General features: G+C 38.2%; 1 protein-coding gene across 1 annotated transcript in view; it reads left to right on the top strand.

Moving 5' to 3' along the window:
• The window catches only part of cadm2b (cell adhesion molecule 2b), a gene marked incomplete at its 5' end in the record, with an annotated part of 121,171 nt that overhangs the window by 73,876 nt on the left and 26,812 nt on the right, over nt 1-20,483 (top strand). The window contains one exon of the mRNA XM_079166683.1: nt 8,414-8,440. Coding sequence (XP_079022809.1) covers nt 8,414-8,440 — 27 coding nt within the window. The remainder of the gene's footprint in view (nt 1-8,413; nt 8,441-20,483) is intronic.

A 20,483-nucleotide genomic window follows, 5' to 3' on the forward strand; every position in this document is an offset into this window, starting at 1 on the left:
AGGTGTCACGCAGGGTTTTAACTTCATGTAAACATCTGCAAATAATATATCCAAAACTGACTTGCACTCACAGCAAGACAACTGCAAACACGTCTTGTATTCCTCTGAACAGCACAAAGTGATGAGAAGATGTAATACAGCAAAGTACAGCTTTTTTTTTGTACTTGTCACTCCCTCCTGCTGTTCATCACATTTCTCTTAAGATTGCTGTCCTAAATACTAGGTTACATTTTGAACATAAACGTATCCTGGGGAACCAATTCCTTCTGACACAACACACTTTTTTCTAAATATAGTCATTGAGCATCATTAAAGTATTGTACTTTCAGCAAATACTGGAAATCACCCTGAATAATGCCATTTAGACCAATTCAGACTGCATTAACTTAAACAACCTTTTGCATCCCAACTGTGCAGCACTTTGGTCAAAGCATAAATCGGGTGAATAGTGTAGCGTCAAAAAATACAAATTCTCATCTCAGAAACGATTGGAATATTATTGTTTTATCAAATCAAGCATGCAAATGTCAGTATAATGGGTGTTTCTCATCTAAACTTTGTTCCCAACTTTTTTGTTCCATGTTGATTGTAAAATGGGAGTTTGGAATTATGCATTTCCCTTGTGTGTCTGACAGTGTCACTATCACGCTAGAGGAGAGGAGTGGTGTGTGCCATTATCCAGGGGGTTCGTAGATAAAGACTTCGGAGGTTTGAGTTTTGGATTGCCTTAAGCAGGGACCCTCATCTGCATGCACAGGGCCTCTGCAAGGCATTGGTGCAGCCACATAATGTCAAGCAATTTTCTGTAACACAAGAAAATTTGATTTCTAGTAGAGCGATGAGTAGCGACGGATACTCCAAAATCACTTTGAAAAATCTCAGTTTATATCAAATACAGCTCAGCTGGACTGAAGCGTAGCCTCATGGCATGGTGTCATGCACCCCGTGGTGTGCACACCACAAACCATCATGCAGGTAATGCTGAGTGATAGAGGAACTGCAGGCACTGTGGTCGTCTTTGTTGCGGTGTGTTTCCCTTATTGTGACTACCACCGGGTTTCATTGTCTAGCATACCTGTACACATTAGGAGATTTCTGCTGCACACTATATTTGTTTGGGCAATGCTCTTGCAGCCCCACCAACACTAAGTATCTTCCCTTCACTCCAAGTTTCAAAAATAAGAAGTACATTATTTTGTCCTCGTTGATTCATCCAGTCATAAAAATGCCACATCAAAATAACATGTTTTACTAATATCTGATTGGTTCGGCCCCATCAAACATAGATTATTCTCCTTGAGAAGGTCTTTGCAGACCCCCTATAGCTGGCTACTTTTTTCCCACTAGCTGCTCCGTATTACTGTACACATGCCTGCCTTTACTCTTTGGAGAATAGCTTTAGAAAAGAACATAAAACAGTGCGTGTTAAAGCTTTTCAGTCCTAAAGCATACTCATCTTAACCCCCCCCCCCCCCACCACACCAGACAGAAGCAAGATGGATTATTTTCATATTAACTTGCAAGTCTGAATTCATGTTTCTGCAATGAAAACATCTCATTACAACCACTGTCGGAATAAGTCAATGTTTTGTCGAATGAGCTATCGAAATGGTAAATCTTAAATCAAGTCTTTGTTGTTGCTTCAGGCAAAACCATTTACGTGCCATGGTAAAGTTCAAGGCTGCTATGGGCAGAGTGGTGTGGAAGAAAGCAAAAAGAGAAGCAAAGTAATTGGCAACACAGTTCACTACGTCATGGCAGTCTGAAAGCTATACTCCTGCTCTTACCAATTTGATTAAGGGCTGCATACAAGCTACCACTTCAAAACTATGATCACGAATTAAGAAACAATATTAACCTGTGATAGTTGTCTGGGTCTCTTGTGATAAGGGTAAAAGAGGGCAAGGATCATGCCCCAAATATATAAAAATATCATATTATACCTCACTTTTTGTCTACATATGTGGTTGTGACCCCTCTGGAAATTCCCCCTTGCCTTCATATTTCTAATTAGTTCAAATGAGCCTCTTGAAATTACCTTTCTGACAATACTGTGTATCCAGGATGTCTGTTACACTGTGCATTGTGCAAGTTTGCATTTGTCAGACTTTGACAAAATAGCTCTTTTTGTTGTAAGATAGACTTGGTGTGGTTTAACAAGTGAAAAAGTAGTTTTGACATCACTTTTGTAATCATTTTCTTTATATTGCAGTAAGTATTACTGTATTTTATAGAAGTACCAGTAAGTGATTCAGTTGTTTTAAAATCACACTTGATACCAGCAAACCAGTTGAAGAAAATAAACCTTGTGTCTGGATCTCAGTGCAGTTCAGGTTTTACTGACATTCTCCATTACGTGTACAAGGATTGTATATTTCATTTATTCTTACAAATACCAGTGTGACGTGAAAAGATGAATAGGTCTTATTCTCCACACAGTGGCTATAACATGACACAGTAGAGTGAAAAGAGGTTTTCTCAATTACTCTGGCTCGCCTTCCCATGTTTGTGTTGCTCTAACTGGAGGGACACTCGCAGGCTTTCGTTACATGAAGTGCTCCGATAGAAACACAGCAGAGACAAGAGGAGAAAATTGAAGAAGGAATTGGTTTAGGGCGTTGTCGGGAGGTACCATATGTGTGCCTGTAATGCTACCTTTCAAAGTGCTCTAGAAGTGTGTTTGAATTGTAGTGTTTTCATTGGACCAGCAGCAGAGATGCATGTTTCTGCAGCAGCGGATGCTGCCAGGGGAGAGGAGAGCATGCTTGTGTTACTCTGAAGGGAGTCGTTGCTGTTTGTGGAGGAGTTGGCACTTTTAATTGGATTATTCATTCGGTATTATTCCTATAAAAAGCTGGAGGCATGACCATTTCTTACAGCTCAACCTCATCGATAATCCACTAAAACACTAAATTATTCACAGAACTCTGAACACAGGTGAGAGGATATTACATATGTTGAACTTTGCTGTTTCACCTCATGTTGAATAGATTGCACGTCCAAAGTTTTTACTTCCATTAACAAGCTTTGTGTTGCTCTATTGTGATTAAATCCTCCCACACACAAAAAAAGCATGTTTTTCAATCAAGAGCTCTGCAGAAGGGCAGATATTCTACAAAGTACTGTGTTAGTCTCCTAAAAGTCTGTATCATGAACTGGATTTGCAACACTTGAATTGCTTTAAATGAAAGTCTACATATTATCCATATTTGCTCAAATCAAATCTTAGTGTATATGACTGTTGGAAATCTTGGTTAATGGTTTTTTAAGAAGTGAAACATCAAACTAATTCTGGAAAGATTAGTTAATGTATTAGTCATTCAACAGAAAGATCATTAACAATTATTTTCATAAGCCCTTGATCGTTTAATTAAATCAAAACAAGCATTATCAAAATGTTTAGGGATTTGTGATGTGCATTTTTATGAATTGTATACACTATATAGTGATTAAAACAATTACAGATTAATTGATACTAAAAAATAATTGTTATGCGGCCCTAAACCATATCATTAAGAGAGAGAGAGAGAAATTCTGATGTTTTCTCGCAAGATATTTGCTCTTTGAAGCCCAACATTTGTGTTACCTGCTGCTGTTTAAGGGCCACCAACATGCACAGCTGTCCCGAGCAGCTATTTAAACTGCCTTGTGATGCCACGTGTGTGTGTGTGTGTGTGTGTGTGTGTGTGTGTGTGAGTGTGTGAGCTGAATATGATGAAGTGCTTCCCTGTCAAAGGGTTACTTACAGGCGCGTTGTCCCAGGAGAGTTTGTTGTGTGACACTGGCAGAGGGAGAGCAGTGACCCCTGTGATGGCCAGCTGAGGGACCGAGGCCGGCTCTCACTGTGTTAGAGGACAAACCTCTCAGTGGTCAGTTAAACTAATCACCACAGGGACCAGCGAATATTGCTTTGTTACAGGCCTGCGTCCCCACTTCAGAAATGACAGACAAATGAATGGACTTCATTCTGTTGCATGTTGAGCCTAACAAAATGCAAATACAGCTAACAAGCAGACTGACTTACTGTTCCAAATATGTGCCTCTGGTGGCCAAACTGGCCAAAGTCCCATCTTTCTGCCTCGTTGTGTTGCTGTGTCTCTCATTAATATCTTATTTCATTATCATTGACATGCTATTATCCATTTCATTGTTTTGTTCCGGCACATATTGTACTCATCCGTCTGGTGTGGGATCCTTGTTTATCCTGTACATGTTTTTGTTTATTTCCCATTTTGTATCAACGACATCTCCATGTCTTTACTGAGGTTGTTGGGTAAGCAAGGTATGCTATTTTTATTTTATTCTTTTATGGTAAGTGAGATTATTTGAGGTATGATATCTGGCATCATATCTGGGCATATAAAATATCATGTTATTTCAAGAGTTATTTTTGTAACCAACATTTTTCATATTCTGGTCACTAGGCATTTCTGAGTCTCATCGATGAGGCAGTGAAGCAGAATTTTGAAAAGAAAACTTGTTTATCTGAGTATATTACTCATTCCAACTTAACTAATCAGTAATGATGCACTGTTTTCCATAAAGCTAATTAATGGATTGTTATCAAAGTACGGCAAAATAATCCTTCGCGTTTTGCAGTTTACCCTTCTAAAGTTTAGAGTTGGGCATGAAAGAAAGGTACGGGGTCATTGCTGCAGTGAAAAAACAACTGAAATACACCATCGTAGTACCTATCGCTACACTTTGCAGTCATAACCGACAGTGACACACAGTTATAAATCATCTAATGAGGATTGTTTAGCATTCAGCACTAATTGTTCACAAAACGACGCATAGCTACAAAAATCTGTAGGAGGTTTTAAGTGATAAACAATGATGAGGAGTATAACTTAGCAACTGCTCTCCACATGTTGCCTGGCCCAGCTAATAACTGCATCAATGTCTCTGGTTTCACCCTTGCGCTGCCTCAGAGTCACAAATATTTGAATGTTGTTGCTTAGAATGCTCCTATTCAAAGTCCTTTCAGGTTAATGACATTGCTCTCTGAGAGTCATTACGAATAAGAAGATATCTAAGACCCTGTTAAAGCGTTAAGTTACTGTATTCAGGTCAGGTAATCATATGAACACAAACAACTAGGTGTTTACAGTATTTCTACGCAGTGTTGGATTTATTTAATGCACTCATGCATTTAACCATGCGATAAATGTGTTAAACACATTGACATTCTTACGGAGGAGTGTGTTGCTTTGTGCCATGCTATTGATTTTCAGTGAACGTCCTCTTAGGAATGTCAACGTGTTATACTTTTCAGATAGAATATATTGATATGCTTGCCATGTGCTTGCAAACATTTCCAGTTCACAGCAAGGAGAATCTTATCATGGTGTCTGACTTTGTCAACACTATTACATTTTGAGGGAGTCAGAGATTAATAACTTCCACGTAGGGAGAAAATAGGAAGAGGCGCAGGCTTGGGAGCATACAGAAAGATTAATGAGTGTCAAAAAAGAATACATTCTCCTTTATACAATAGAATGACATGTGTTACTTGTAAAGTCTTTCCAGTTTCTTCATCAGATAGGACATTGTTCAAGGATCACTAAAAAATGACCCATTTTTGTAGATAAACATTTTGTCCTTTTTGCAGACTTCATATTAACACTGACCTATATTTAGTAAGAAATACTACTTTTTCCACAAGGCTTCATTTCAGCAGTTGTGGGTATTTTATGAGCAACATGACGTCTATTTATATATATATTTTTTTTTTTAATTTTTGGCCTTGCTGTAAAGAAATGCAAAGATATGTAACGCGTAGAATTGGCCCTGTGGGGGCTGGTGACTGAGAAAAAGGGCAGATTGCAGGACAATCTTTGAGCCTCAGTGTACGTAATACTGAAGGTACCAACATGTAAACCCCCAAACACACAGACACACACACACACACACACACACAGACACACACACACACACACACACACACACACACACACACACACATACACACACACACACACACACACAGAGCCTTCCCTCTCAAATAGCCATCTCTGCAAACATGTCATCATTGTTATGATGGATGCTGAGCAGTTCAGTGGAGAAACACATGAATGCAGCATTGATGAGCATGTTGAATACAGATGCAACATCGAGCAGCAGAAAGATGGTAAGAAGCCAAAAATTATCCTTGACAACAACAGAAACAAATTAAATGTTCATAGTGTGAACAGTGTCACCAGCTGGAAGGGAACGGGGTCCTGTTAGTTGTTAGACATTTCCCATAATAGACAGGATGTGTTGGCACACAATCCATTGTAGACCGGAGGTAGAAGAGAGGTAAATACTACAAGACGAGCTTATTTCTCGAGGAGCCAAGAAGTGCTCTTGTCAGTCAACCTCTGCGTCCACAGTAAACAGCGCTGTATGACCCCCAGTCGGTGCAGATTTTGGTTAAGCAAGGAAGGAAAACCTCCAGTACTGCTTCATATGCAGCTCTGTTAGAGGCTTCATGTAACAAAAGACATGCAGAAAAACAAATATGTCAGACAATGTGTTCTATATGTCTTCTAAATTACAGATTTGCCAACTTAGATTTAAAAATATTATGACATAAAACTAATTATGCTAAAATCCTCTCTTTTTTCATCAGTGTCTTCTCACAGCAGAATGACAGGATGTAAAGAAACGCATGAAAATCAGTTAAAAAAGGAATAATGTACCAAACACCATAACGGATCCTGCCAGCAAAGTCTCATCAACATTCCCTGATAAATCAGATGTGAGCTGTAAATTAATATAACCTCCTACCCCACAGATATACTTAAACTTTCAAGATCTTGCAGGAAGACCAACATGGGTTCTTGAATGCAATTTTCTTTTTTTCTGATGTGTGCTGTTAACGTGTAACGTCTGGGACAAATCTCTGCAAAAAATGTGCATTCCTCAAGAGGCTTCTCATTAAATCTATAGTGTTTCCATGATTTTTTTTGTGTGTGTACAAAGACAGAGACACAAACATGTCACCTTTGAGGTGGGTGGTTGCCTGTTTGATCCTCTTCCTCTCATCTTGTGACCTGGGGAAAACCAAATATGAATGTTGAATTCCATCTTAGTGTTTAACTTCTGTCTTCCTTTTTTTTGCTTGAAATGCGCAATACTATAATCTTAGCTCCAGGTAAGCAAGTTAGCTGTTTCCTCTTGTGAACAGAAGCCAAAAAAAAGTCAGTGCACCTTTGCCCTTTTGACAAGGTTTTGTGCATTAAAAAGCCATTGCTTTAACTCTTCTATCTCAACAGTGTTTCCACCACCACAGGCATAGTGCTGTAGTTTATTAAGTTGGGGGGAAAACATGTCTGAAACTGGGCCTTTTCTATGGTGTTTGGTGCTTTGTCTTGTGTTGGCCACACAGTTCTACTTCTGATTAGCATTCAGTGCTGATTGTGTTGTTCATGCAATGAGTCCTTTTCAAAATCTTGCTGGCAGATCTACCGTTAATCTCTTCAAGCCTGAAGCCTTTGGTAACAATGTTCTGTCCTCATTACATCTAACTAAGTGTCTCTACCTGAAAGACAGTAAAGCACCTTTCTTTATGTATCAAGCACCTGTCTCTTGAGTGATGATGAAAGGAATTGTTTTACCAATCTGCCATGTTACCCTGAGTAGTGTGTAATTTGCACAGACGGTGAAAGTTATTAAGTAAAATTCTTCCCTATATACTTCCATCATCAGCTCCAGAAAAAAATTAGCCTTAGGTAGGATCGGGTAGGATATATACGCATTGGGTAGCTAGTGAAATGTGTTGTCAGTGTTCCTGTGTAGCATAACTGAACTGATAAATGATATCGGATTGGTGAATAGACTCACATACTTGCCACTTTCAGAAACTGCTATTGGTATCGGAACAACTCTAAACACTGGCTCCGCAGAATATGAAGGTCCCCCTCACACCCCAAACAGACATTTTCAACGTTAACCTGGTGTACTGTTGCATATTTCATGACCTCAGGCATCATGGACTCTGCTTAAGTTTGCTACTTACTATTTGCTGGTGTATCATGTAGGTCATATCAGAGAATACTTGTAAAAGAATATGCAGGATTGGAACTGGTGTGTCTTTTTCGCCCGACTTGTGTGTAAATAACTACATTCTACCATCTGCATAATTGTTTTGTAGATGTTAAATAATTCATGACTAAGCTTCATTGTAATCGTGTTTTGTTGTCTCTTTGCAATGTTGTATTGATGTTAAGTTCTAACATTTGACATGTCATGACACGGTATGTTATGAATACATACCGACTATACTACTTACATTACCACATTCCAAACATTACATACTCCCTGTCAGCATGGGTTGAGCGAATAATCATTGTGCTATCAATGTTACTTCTTCATACTGTACTACCTATCTAACCTGCTCTTCCCTTGCTTTACCCCCTCATGCTATCAGTGGCTGGGACAAAAAGCAAAGCGAAAGGTGAGTTATTGCCTCCATTTTCTTGCTACATGATTTATGTTGCACATAGTTCCCAATAAACAATGTTTGGATCGTCCTTTTATCTCCCCCAAGAGCCCAGGAAGCATTAACATATGTTGCCTTCAGCAAAGCTTTCTGGGCATTTTTTAACCTTTTAGAAATGTGTTGAACATGCTCACTGTTTCTCAGATACAACCTGCTTCCCATATGTATAGATTCACACGTTCACACTAGGGAGCTGCCCGCCTCACCCAGTCATGCTTATTCTCTATTTGGCCACTGTGCAGCTCCAGTGGAGCAGCTGGGGGGTTGTTCCTGGTTCAAGGACACCAACGGTAGATGGGGAGGAGAATGTTTCTCATTTGCTTTCCCAACCCAGATTTTCCCAGAAATACTGTGCACTCAAACTGGAGACCTTCTGGTCACAAGCCTGCTTCTCATACTTTTTATTCTACCGCTGCCTTTAAATAGCCTAATTAATGCTTTGTCGTGATATTTGGTGGTGTAGGTATTCACACCATTGCCATTGAATATGATCTAGTGCCTAATAAATTGTCATATTCAGATTTATTATGCACTGAGAGGAAAACTCCAGCACCTAGGGTGTTTTCTTTCTTGCTGCCAACCCACAAATTACTTCTACCATTTGAGAAAAAATATCCTGCTACACAGTATTTGATGATTCACAGACCATTTCTCTTCCTTTCATATTGGATATTAATTTTCTGTTATTGTTCATGTTCTTATTGCAGCTGATTATATTGTAGAATCATAGCAGTTTTACCCCAGTGTCTCTCAGTGGCTCTGTCTGTATGCGTATTGATGCCACTGTGCTAAATGGTATTCTGTGAAAAACAAAACAAGAAAACCAACCAATATGCAATACTTGTTTACTTAAGTTGTGCGGTTGACCAGTTTGAAATTGTACAAGCCTACTGTGCAGTTGTCTTTCCTGTGTTACAGTGAAATGACTAGCTTCCCAACATACTAAACCAGAATCACATGTTTATGCATTAATTATTGTAGGCCTGTGTTTTTGTTTGTTTCTTTTGTTTCTTTTATGTGAACATGACTTCAACCAAACCCATTAACAGCCAATGTGCTACTGTTCATGAATGAGTTTTTCTTTTTTCCCCCAGTTTTTCAAAATGCAGTGTTTACTAATTACAGAAGTAATTGGGGGGCTAGGTTTTAATTAACAGAAGATTCACATTCAGCATCCGCACCTCTGGAATCTCGTTCAACATTGAGAAGCCTTTTTCAACAGCACTTTCAGCTCTAATTACGGTTAATAACTTTTAATAATAATGATGAAGATAATGAATATAACCAAATGTATCAGTCTTGAATATTGATTAATTGGTTTTATCAGCTTTCCTATTGCATGCTAATAATTGTAATGTAATTTGTGGCATAACTGTTGAACAAAATAAATAAAGCGTACAGTAGAAGCCAGGGAGAAAGATCATCCGAGCAGTTGTCAATAAATTGAAAAAAACATGCCTTTGGATTTATAGCAATGCGTTGGCCAGTGCCAGTGCAGAGAAAAGGACAATCATTTATTAAAGTGTAGATACTGTTTAGAGAGAATAAATTGAAGGTAAACTCGATGTTAATGTTTTTATTTTTTAACTTAAGCAGTCAGGCAAGTGGGTCTGAAATCTAATTGCTTGAAGTCCATATTTACTTTCTCCTCTACAAATTGTTTTATTAATTAGTGGTTTATGAAATAAATAAAAGTACATTTTCTTTGTTTTACTGGTTTAGCTTTCAAACTTGCGGCAAACTGCAGCATACAAATACAGAAGACTCCTGTTTGATTAAAATGCTGGATGCACTTACTCATAAACTTTGGTGTGTCACCTGCCACTGTTTTGTCGCCAGTGACCAATCAGTACCGTAAATGTGGAACTCTCAACAGAGATGAGAAGGAACCAAGATTCAAATTGAGTTTATTGATTGATTGAGGACATTTAAAAATAACATAAGTTAACCTTTTAGCTACAGTCAGGGCCATAAGTATTTGGACTGTGACACAAGTTTTCTAATTTGAAAGGAAGCAGTCAATATGTGGTTGAAGTGTAGACTTTCAGCTTTAATTCAATGAATAAAACAAAAATATTACATGAACCATTCCGAGAAAATTCTCAGTTCGGTTCAATACGATACCGTGGTGCCACGGTTCGGTACGACACGTTTCAATACAGCAAAAAAGCAGAAATGCCATCATAAAGTACGTTCTTTTTTTTGCTTTGAACAATGACGGATTCATTTCTGTTGCTGCAGCAACTCCTGTTTTGTCTTTAACACGTGGGCTGCTGTTGTGCTTCTGTGAAAGATGGTCACACTGATCTTTGGAGGAGGCGAAAGATCCGCTGCACTGCCGTTGCTTTCTGAGATGCTATATTAATGACATCGGCCTATTTGTGTCGTTACCGTCAGGCAGCTTTGTGTTTGTGTACCAAACCATGAGCCTCGTACCAAACAGTGATCCTCGTACCGAACCGTGAGCCTTCAATACCAATACGTGTATTGTTACACACCTAATATATGTATATGTATGTATATATGTGTTTTTGACCACTTGGGCAAGTATTTACTAGCCTGGCGTGGCAGTTTACTTGCCCTGGCAAGCAAGAAAGCCTAATTGCTGAGCCCTGAATTGCTTAGTGAAAATGTCATGTCCATCCCAAACACATTTCTTTCATCTAGAAGTAACGAGGCAACTTGTACTTGTTTTGTTTATATTTTCTGCAAATAGGAGACAAATGCAGCAACTCTGTTCGTAGTAAACCATATTGCAGAGGTAAAACATGAAGCTAAAATCATGTTATATAAGCATTATGAAAGACACATTCAGGCAGGTTGAATGTGAATTTAACAGCATTTCTGATAGAGGTTATGACAGGGCAAGGATTTTCCGAGTGATAAGGTTTTTTTGAACATCTAAAACATGTTTCTGATTATACAGCGGGCTTTGTGGCGATGGAACATGAATGCATATATCAAGGAACAGTCTTTGTAAGTTATATTTGTGTTAACTATTCTTATTACCAACTTTTGTCTCCTCAACATTTTAAAGGACATCTATGCTTGTGATTGCATAAATCACAATCAAGTTTGTGTTCCACTGAATTTTCATTAATCCTGAGGCAAATCTGTGATTTCTGATATTGGACTCTAGTCCTCTAGAGTTGGATTGTTCACTATTGGGAGCATTTCTTGTTTCCATTGCCATTTGTTTGTCATTATGTAGACGTTGTACTCAGCAGAATGTTTACAAGCACCGGGACACATAATCCCAAAGTTCATTTGAGGCACATCACATGTTCGGTCATGTAAGTAACGCCAGTTGAATGTGATATTTCCTGTTTCACCTGGAGACAGTACATTATTTCCGATCCACTCTCTGAAGCTGAAGTATTGCCACTTTCCACTTCCTGCACAGCAAAAAAAACCACTGCTGAGTTTCCCCCAGCTGGGATATTTATTGTCAGTTCTGTGGATTGTCCACCCCCTACCTTCCCCGTACCTCCCCCACTGTGGCAAATCACAGGGGAGTACGGCGCTCAGTACCACCTCTGAGTCGAGGGAGGTTTACTTTTGCTCAGGTACTACTCAGTAACAGGCACCAAATGTCCTTTTTGATGGAGGGTAAAGCTGACAGACAGCTCACTTTGTCTTGGTTATTTTCTCTCTAACAGGCTTCATCTGCTCTGTAACCGCTCAATCAACTGACTGCATCATTTAAGATCACACTATCGTTGCCGACTATGAATACAATGCAGATCTTGTGGTAGGTCATTGCAACATTGTCATCGTGTCCGTCTGATCTGCTGTGAACTGTTCTTGTTTACAGCTGATGGAAGCATTGTAGAAAACCACTATAATCCCAGTGCAGATAAAGGATGCATACGCTTGACTGTGTCTTGATAAGATTCCACACGAACACATTTAATGCAAGAAAGATTCATATAAGATTTGGAAAAACCCAACAGGAGCCATTTGCACCTGGAATGAAAAGAGCAGTTGAGATAAAAAATAACAAAAAAATATGCATTCAATAGTGACATGTCTCCTCCAACCTCTTTGCATATGTACTTTATTGCTGAATGCAAATGGGGTGCAAAAGTGAGTGACATAGAGTACATTACTAATCTTGAGAAAAGTAATCACAGCCTTTGCTTTTACCATAATTACATATGGATTTTCTATGACTGAATGAATTGCATATCGGAAGGCCGGTATGGTAACATTTTTAATGTTCCCTGTTGATTTTAAATTGTGACATTATCTAAAGCTGACTAAGTTCGAACCAGTAGTTTTCAAACATGGATCACTTTGGACAGGTAATTTAAAGAGTAGCTGCAGTTAATGGATCAGATCTAGATTTAGTGCTAATTAGCTGCTGACCTTAAATAGTTACTTAAATCTCCCCAATCAACTAGGCTGATAGCTTTTAAAATGGCACAGCTTATTGAGTGTCTCAGATCAGCAGGTTTGCCATAAACATAAGAAGCATCTTTGCTGGTGTTGAACCGATATGGCTTAAATTACACTGTCAGCTTCAATGATTGATTTTGGTGACAGAAATGACCTTTTTGTCATAGAAATAAATGACATGATATGTTTGCTATTTTTTCTCCTTTTAAGAATGTTCAGTAAAGGATATGATGGGGATCCTTCATGGGCCAGTTGATTAATTTCTTACCTACTTTCATAACCATTCACTTTCAAAGCATTTCCTTAATCAACACTTACAGTTTGAGGTAATGAATTTGTCAGGGAGCATATTATATTCAGATATTATTTAAATGCCTGTGTGGTCAGATTCATCACGCTGTTTGCGACATCTCTGTATATTCTACCTTATAATATGACTGTATTCATGGCTTTATTGTAGTGCAGGCCTATACTGTATCTAGCTTTTTATGTTTTAGTTGAAATCTAGAGTTTTTGCATTTTCCTGTTTTGTTTAACAGATATTTTGTCATTTTCACATAATTTCCTCTCTTGCCCTACTCATACAAACTTTACATATTACATCATATGCCCCAAATAAATAAGCAATTAGTACCAGCTACTAACAAAGCTGTTGCAATCTCATGACTATTTAAAATTGCGACAGACAGAAACCACATAAGGGTTTGCATGCATTAGTCTTCTGTATACTGGCAACATCTAACCTACATTTTCAGAAGTAGTCTTATTTGGACTATAGTGAATGGAACATGTTGTTTACATGATATGTTTGAAAGAGCGCGTTACCACACTCCAGTAACAAACAGTATGGAGTATTAATGTGCTGAAAAATGTAGTTTGGCTATCTATTTTTAAACAGCAGATAAGTTATATATGTTTAGCAGAAGCTCTTCCTGTTTTGACATGTTGTCAAATATACACATAATGTATTAAATCACACATTAAAGTATGATAAGGATTAGACATTAAGACCTCTTTATCTACAGAGAGAGCGATATATTAGTAGAGTAGAAATGGCTTTGTTGAGTAGATTTCTAGAGCCATTATGTGAACTGGTTTAATTGTTTCATAATGAAGAGTTGTGTGTATTCATTTTCAGCAGTCCTCCACAGAAGGGTCAGCATTAATCTAAGACACTTCACTCCCTTTGAGGTAGCACTGTTGTTAGTGTTGGCAGGAAGACCACCTAAATGGCACTAAGCAATAATATTAATACCACTGTGTAGAATCATGTGACAGGCAGTCATTATCTGGACAGCCCAAGACCGACACTCTCGGGCCTGATTATGGGTCTTTCTGGAAGTTTACACAAGTTTAATGGACAAATTATCCTCACTTCCTATGAATCACTCAGGTCTCTCTATTCAGGGTGTGCCTCTCTGTGAGAGAAGAATCACACAAGTCACAGCAAGTCATTCTTTTTAGACACACAAGCTGATATTCTTTAAAATACAGTAACAAACTGAGACTAGCACTGTTGGATCCAGTCTGGCTCTGTGGTAATGCACGTCTGACCGTGCCCTATTAATGATGCTGAATCAAAGTGTACGGCTCAGGGGATCTGCCGAGGATTTGTTTATTTTTTAAATTCCATGTCAGTGAGTAATTGTTAAGTTGAAAGCAACAAAGGAATGATAAAGAGCAAAGTAGACCTATACTTGTCCTAACATGTTCATAACAAGTGATACATCTGAACCTCATTTCGGGCTAATGGTGTATAATGGCAGCAGAATCCTTGGAAGAGTTGGTTGTATTTATTTCAGACAATGAAATGAAAATAAAATTCAAAACTTCTGGAATGCTAACCACCTTCAGTAACTAACATGCGTTTATATGCAGTGCATACCTTACAATGGATTATTGAAGTGGTGCCACATCATCAGTCCTATCTGCTTTCATAACCGAACAGAAACATTTCATTTAAAAGAACATACTGTGTTTAAACATGACTCGTTTTAGAGCTGCACTAATTGCACAGTTTGGATGGCTGACAGAAACATCAACTCTTCAGTCCAGGGGAAAACTAAAACCAGTACTGTGGCACTATTACAATAGAGAAATGTTTTTCAACAATACTGTTTACAGTACTAAGAGGTGTGATTTCATCACATTAATAAAGCTAATGAAATCGTGTGTTTTAAGTAGATGGTCCTGGATTGTGCTGTGAGAAAAAAACAGCCGCCAATTTTCATTTCATGGTCCTGGGAATTTGCCTTTAAATAGATTTAAAACGTGTTTCAACTAAAAGTTGAACTTATAAAACTGTGGGAAAATGGATTTTCTTCAAAGTGAAAAAAACGCTTTATGTAGTTTCACCACGTTACCCCTGTGTTTGCCAGTTAAACCCAGCACCTTTCCACTGTTATAGCTCCCAAGTTGGCAAAATAAAAAGGATTTTATCACAGAGGCCTGTTTGGCTGAAACAGATTCACCTGGATTTTATTATAACGTCAGAATACTGTTGTTTGCATCAATGTGAGGATATAACAGATTGTTCATCATGAAATGTGCTGCTACGGTGTTTTTTAAGTGGACAACTGAGCATAACTCAGAGCCATTTAAACACAGGCTTTACAGATTTGAATTTGTCTACATTTGCACAGTTCCCTCTGCTCGCTCTCATGTCCTTCTTCAATAACCTTATTGGAAAACACTAAGAATCAATTACCAAAGAAAAGCTGAATTAATGAATTTAACTACAATCATTTCCCTTGACATATTTGCTCTTGTCATAGTGGCGTTACAGGATACCTACTCTACTTCACACTGTTGCTTTTAACGTGTTTTATACAGCGTAGTATTGCTGCTAATACAATTACCACTATTTCTGCTAACAGAAGTCAAAAGTGCCTGCCAAACAAGCAATTAAAATAATTAAAATTTGAATTTGAAAAGGTCGTTTTGTTCAGATGGAATTTTAGAGGCGATTTGAAATGATGATGCTGAATTAGCAGTCTGAGCTTGTCTGGCAGGACATCTCACTGCCTAGGTGTCCTGTCAGTGAAATCCAGTCATCTTTCATCTTGAACCCAGACATAGCCACTCCCAAGAGCCCTGCCTGTGGTGTTAAAGCTGCACTCTGATGTATGAGGGGGCAAAAGGTCAGAGACATAGCTGAGGGCAAGGCCTTAACCATAAAAGTTATCAATCAAATATTGACATCATTTTAAAAAGATGCACCAATATGGCCCTTTCACTTAGTCCAGGCCAAAATTCCATTTTATTCATGTAGTTTTCCTTTAAAGGGTTTCTGTACAGCATGCAACATTCTCTATCCTTAGACCATCGATAGAAGGCATGCCAGTTATTAGACATATAAGAACATATAACAGTTATATATAAAAGATATTAATGTATGACTCTTGGCAGTAGTAGAGCAATTTCACTTTGGCAGGATTCCCTCGTTGGAGAAAAGATTCACTGGACCAAAATTAGAAACGTTGAAGGTCGTTTTGAAAAAGCATTCCGTTTTTTCAGAGTTTGTCTACAGAATATTCTGAGGTGTGTAGTCCAGGACACAAACTGAACAGAGTGTGTAAAACAGACATACAGTAGCTGCCTAGTAGTAATAGTATCACCAGAAAGAACCATCTGTGTGACTGTAACACATGATGAAATGACATTAGAACTGGTCCCAGAATGAAGCTTTGGTGTACCATAATTAAAGAGGTGAAGGAATCCAGGTCATAGAGAACTCAAACATTTCTGTCTCACAACTATTTGAAGTATTCACAGAAAAGCCCACCTTTCACCTGTATCTGCTCTCATTTAAAATTATTTATACATTTGAACAAGATGTTTTCAGTGCTTTCAGAAATATGTTTATTGAAGAGCACAAATCTTAGCAATGGGTATACTGCAGGTCTTTAGTTTTGTAAGTAAGGTTGGATCAGTTTCTTCAGAGCAGGCTGTACTGGATTTTTGAAATATGGTACACAACCATTAGTCCTGGAGTTATTTACAACAGGGAAAGGAGTTGGTGTTACAATCTATGTGACCTAAGAAGAATTATGTCTGCTGAACTCGTGGATGAGTCATATGTGAAAGTGTCTTTTAGTTTTGGTGGTGTTAGAAAGTGACTGAGGCAAGTGAGGATAAGTTATTCCAACACAAGTACAAGAGGAGTAACACAGGGAATCCAACAGGATGTTGAGAACAAAATGTAAGCCACACTTTTACAAAACTTCACACTGAGTTGGAACTGAGCTGTCTGTATTTGTCTCACATGGGAGATGGCAAACTCTATTATTTCTTGTGCTCTCCATCAAGGAATGCACACCACAAGAGGCTTCAAGTTTTAATTAAATGGAATATTTATACACTGCGGATGTTCAACTTCCTTTTCTCCCAACATGCTGGCAAATAGGCCACGCAGTTTAGAGTTAGAGCCAATTAATTACAATTTTGTCAAGTCACAGCAATTGCAGTGATTAATTACTATGTCCTCAAGAGTATATTGTCCATTTAAATACCTTGTAAGTAATAATACAAGATATTTTATTTTATTTTTACAAACTTCTCTCTTTTCCGCTTCACGGCATTTACTGTGTACAAAATAATGAGAATTAATTTATTTGTAAAAAAACAAAACAATTGGTTGGGTTTGTTGTTTTTTAATTATTTTTAATTTAGCATTCATTTATAGACAGCTAGTTTGTCAAATATGTCATTATTTCCATAAATTACATATTTGACTGAGATTCAAGGTCAATATTAATCTCCGTCCAAAAAATGAAAAATTGCGTTGATTAAAGTAATTTGATGTGTATGTAAATCAGAGATTATTGTTTTTTTTGCAAGACAATTTCTCAGACTAGATTAAAAAGAATGTATGCGTTTGTGTCAACTATTTCCATGAAGCAAGAATGTAAGACTTTCATCCATTCATTTTTTTTATCTTACCATTTAGTTTTAGTGGCATGATTAAAATGCTCTTCTTGAAATTGTTTTCATAGGTATTGCCTAGACCTATAAGTAAAAGCAGTCTTTACATTGCAGGTCCACTAAATCAATGTCAGACATTCAGTTTTCAGTGTGGATACATAAGTGGCATTTTATGGCATTTTGTCATTGACAGGCGGTGTATGAAGTTGCCATGACTTATTAGCATGCAGAAGGGAGCTCTTCACCTCTAACATCTGTATCAGCAAAAAAAGCCCTCATAGAATTGAGCACCAGAGGTCAACTTGTGGTTTGATAAACTGTCTGGAATTAATTTCATATGAAAATTAATAATTGGTAGCATTTTGTAATGAATCGCCTATTTCATGAACTATTTTCTGAGTTATTTGTTTTCTTTTTATCCTGCCTGCAGTTTACAGTTTAGTCTGCAGTGGTGTGCTTGACTGCTCTCCAGCCATTCATCAAGGCACTGCTTTCCATTATTTGGTGCAGTCAGCTGAAACTGAGAAAGGCTTTTGGGGTGGTATGGCTCATTCTTCCTCCACTAACTCTCTGTTCTCCTCAATAGAGATGTTCCTCGTATTTTTCACCTTATGACCTGGATCAGTGATCATTAGATGAGTCGTGAAATTACACATGCAACAAGGATCTCATATGTTTCGGTTTTCAGACCTGGTTTCCCTGAATGCTGTGATTTTCCATGAGAATCCTATCAAAAGAGAACCAAAACATTTTCACATCATCAATAATGATAAAGCACTCAATTTGCATGCATCAGCTATCTGTCTTAATCCTCCCTTTAAGTACAATCATAAAGATTTCTATCTCCCTCATATTTTCATTTTCTAGATGCCCAACCAGCCCATAAGACTCGCAAAATCAATAACCTAAAGTATCATATTCTTGGCCTCTAATATTGTCAGGCTCAGATTCCATCAGGCTACGGTCTGAGCTGCATTCTGATAACGGCATGAAGAGGGGCTGGTTGAGATGAAATGAAATAGTTTATCGTTAATGCACACTCAACCGCCAGACATTGTGAACATCTCTATTCAGTATTCATATTTATACTCTACACTTGCTGCACAGAGCACATCCCACGCTAAAATGTATAGCGATGAAGAGCAGACATTTACATCGGTGTTCTAGCAGGTATTTCTGTGGTTCCCCTTTAAAATCTAATCACCAAATATTTGTCTTTATAATGAAGGTGCTATCCTCTGCTCCCCATTAACATTTCTACATTATTTGCGCTGTGCAGGTAAATATTTGAGTCATGTGGCAGTGTCACTTGAATCTGTATGAGAGTTAATGTCACCGCGGAGAGAGGCGTCAGCAGCATTCTGACTGTGCAAAGCACAGCAAACAACTTGACTAATCTCATGTGTGCTGACATTGTGACTGATGATCAGTGTGCTGGTGGCCCACCTGAATGTGGACCATAATCTCCCAGCTCAGGGTGATATTGCCAGTTTCAGCTTTCATTGGAGTGGGCTCTTTGCTTCAGCAGTAAAAAAAATAAATATAAAAACAGCAGCTCTCAGATCCATGTGGCCGTCATAAAAAAAAACATTGTGAATGGGGAAAGCACTGCCAAGGGACCAATTATAGGTTTAAGCTTTAGGCCCATAAGCAGGCTGATGTAGGAAATATTTTTGATTAAAAGCACAAAGGCACAAACCAAAACAATAAAAAGCTTGGATTTTAATTGATTAAGTTCGGTTTTAGTGTAAAAATGAGTTTTCAGTTCAGGTTTCATCTTTTCATGTTTTTAATCTTAACCTCTCTTTCTGGAAAGCTGAAGCAAAGCTGAATTGGAAATAGGGAGAGAGAAACACTGATGTGATTTATCACATATTGGATTTTTCTTTTACTATAGCACTTCATGATATTCATGGTTTAAAGGAGAAGAGTTGCCAGCATGAACGCTAAAAAAGGCTTGTGTCCCATAACAGGGTCCTTCTTTATGGGGACCTCTCGGTTTATGACTGCCTGTGTTCACACGTGCGCGGATCTGGCACCTCTCATGGTAAAAAAACAAGAACAATAACATAATAACAGTTAAGTGAGTGTTTGTGCTGCGAAATGGTACAATGGCTAAATTTGAGAGAGAGAGAGATTTGTTGTGGGACTTTTTCTCTGTTGCGGGACTTTTTCTCACCCCCTCAACCGCCTGATTTACAAAATGAAGCACCCGTGTTTCAGAGGGTGCCTGCTGCTTTCATCGAGATATCTCAGGTTACTCAATCCTCCACTCACCTGTTCAGGTCCCATACTGCCTCCTGTGTGGGAAAACTGTCAAACTGCAGTGCAACTGACTTTGACTGAAAATAAGTAGCCCCTCTCATTTAGATGTAGGCCTATATCTAAGTGCTTGAAAAATGATACAGCAATGCCCACTATTAAAGTAATTTAGCTTGTAGAACTGATATGCTTTGTGTTTAAGAGATGGTATATCCTACCCAAAGGCATATTGCAAAAGTGCAGGTTTATTATTTCATCACTGCACTTCACTGAGTCGTCTTGGATCATCAATAAAGCAGACAACTTTCATACCTCCATCACTCCTCTCAGAACAGTTTGTTCCCTTTCACTGAGTTGGCTTTTATAGAAAAACACAGCCATAGTCCAGCATAATCTACACATTTACCTAGAAGCT

Source organism: Pholis gunnellus (genome assembly GCF_910591455.1).
Source record: "Pholis gunnellus genome assembly, chromosome: 9".
NCBI classification, from domain to species: Eukaryota; Metazoa; Chordata; class Actinopteri; order Perciformes; family Pholidae; genus Pholis; species Pholis gunnellus.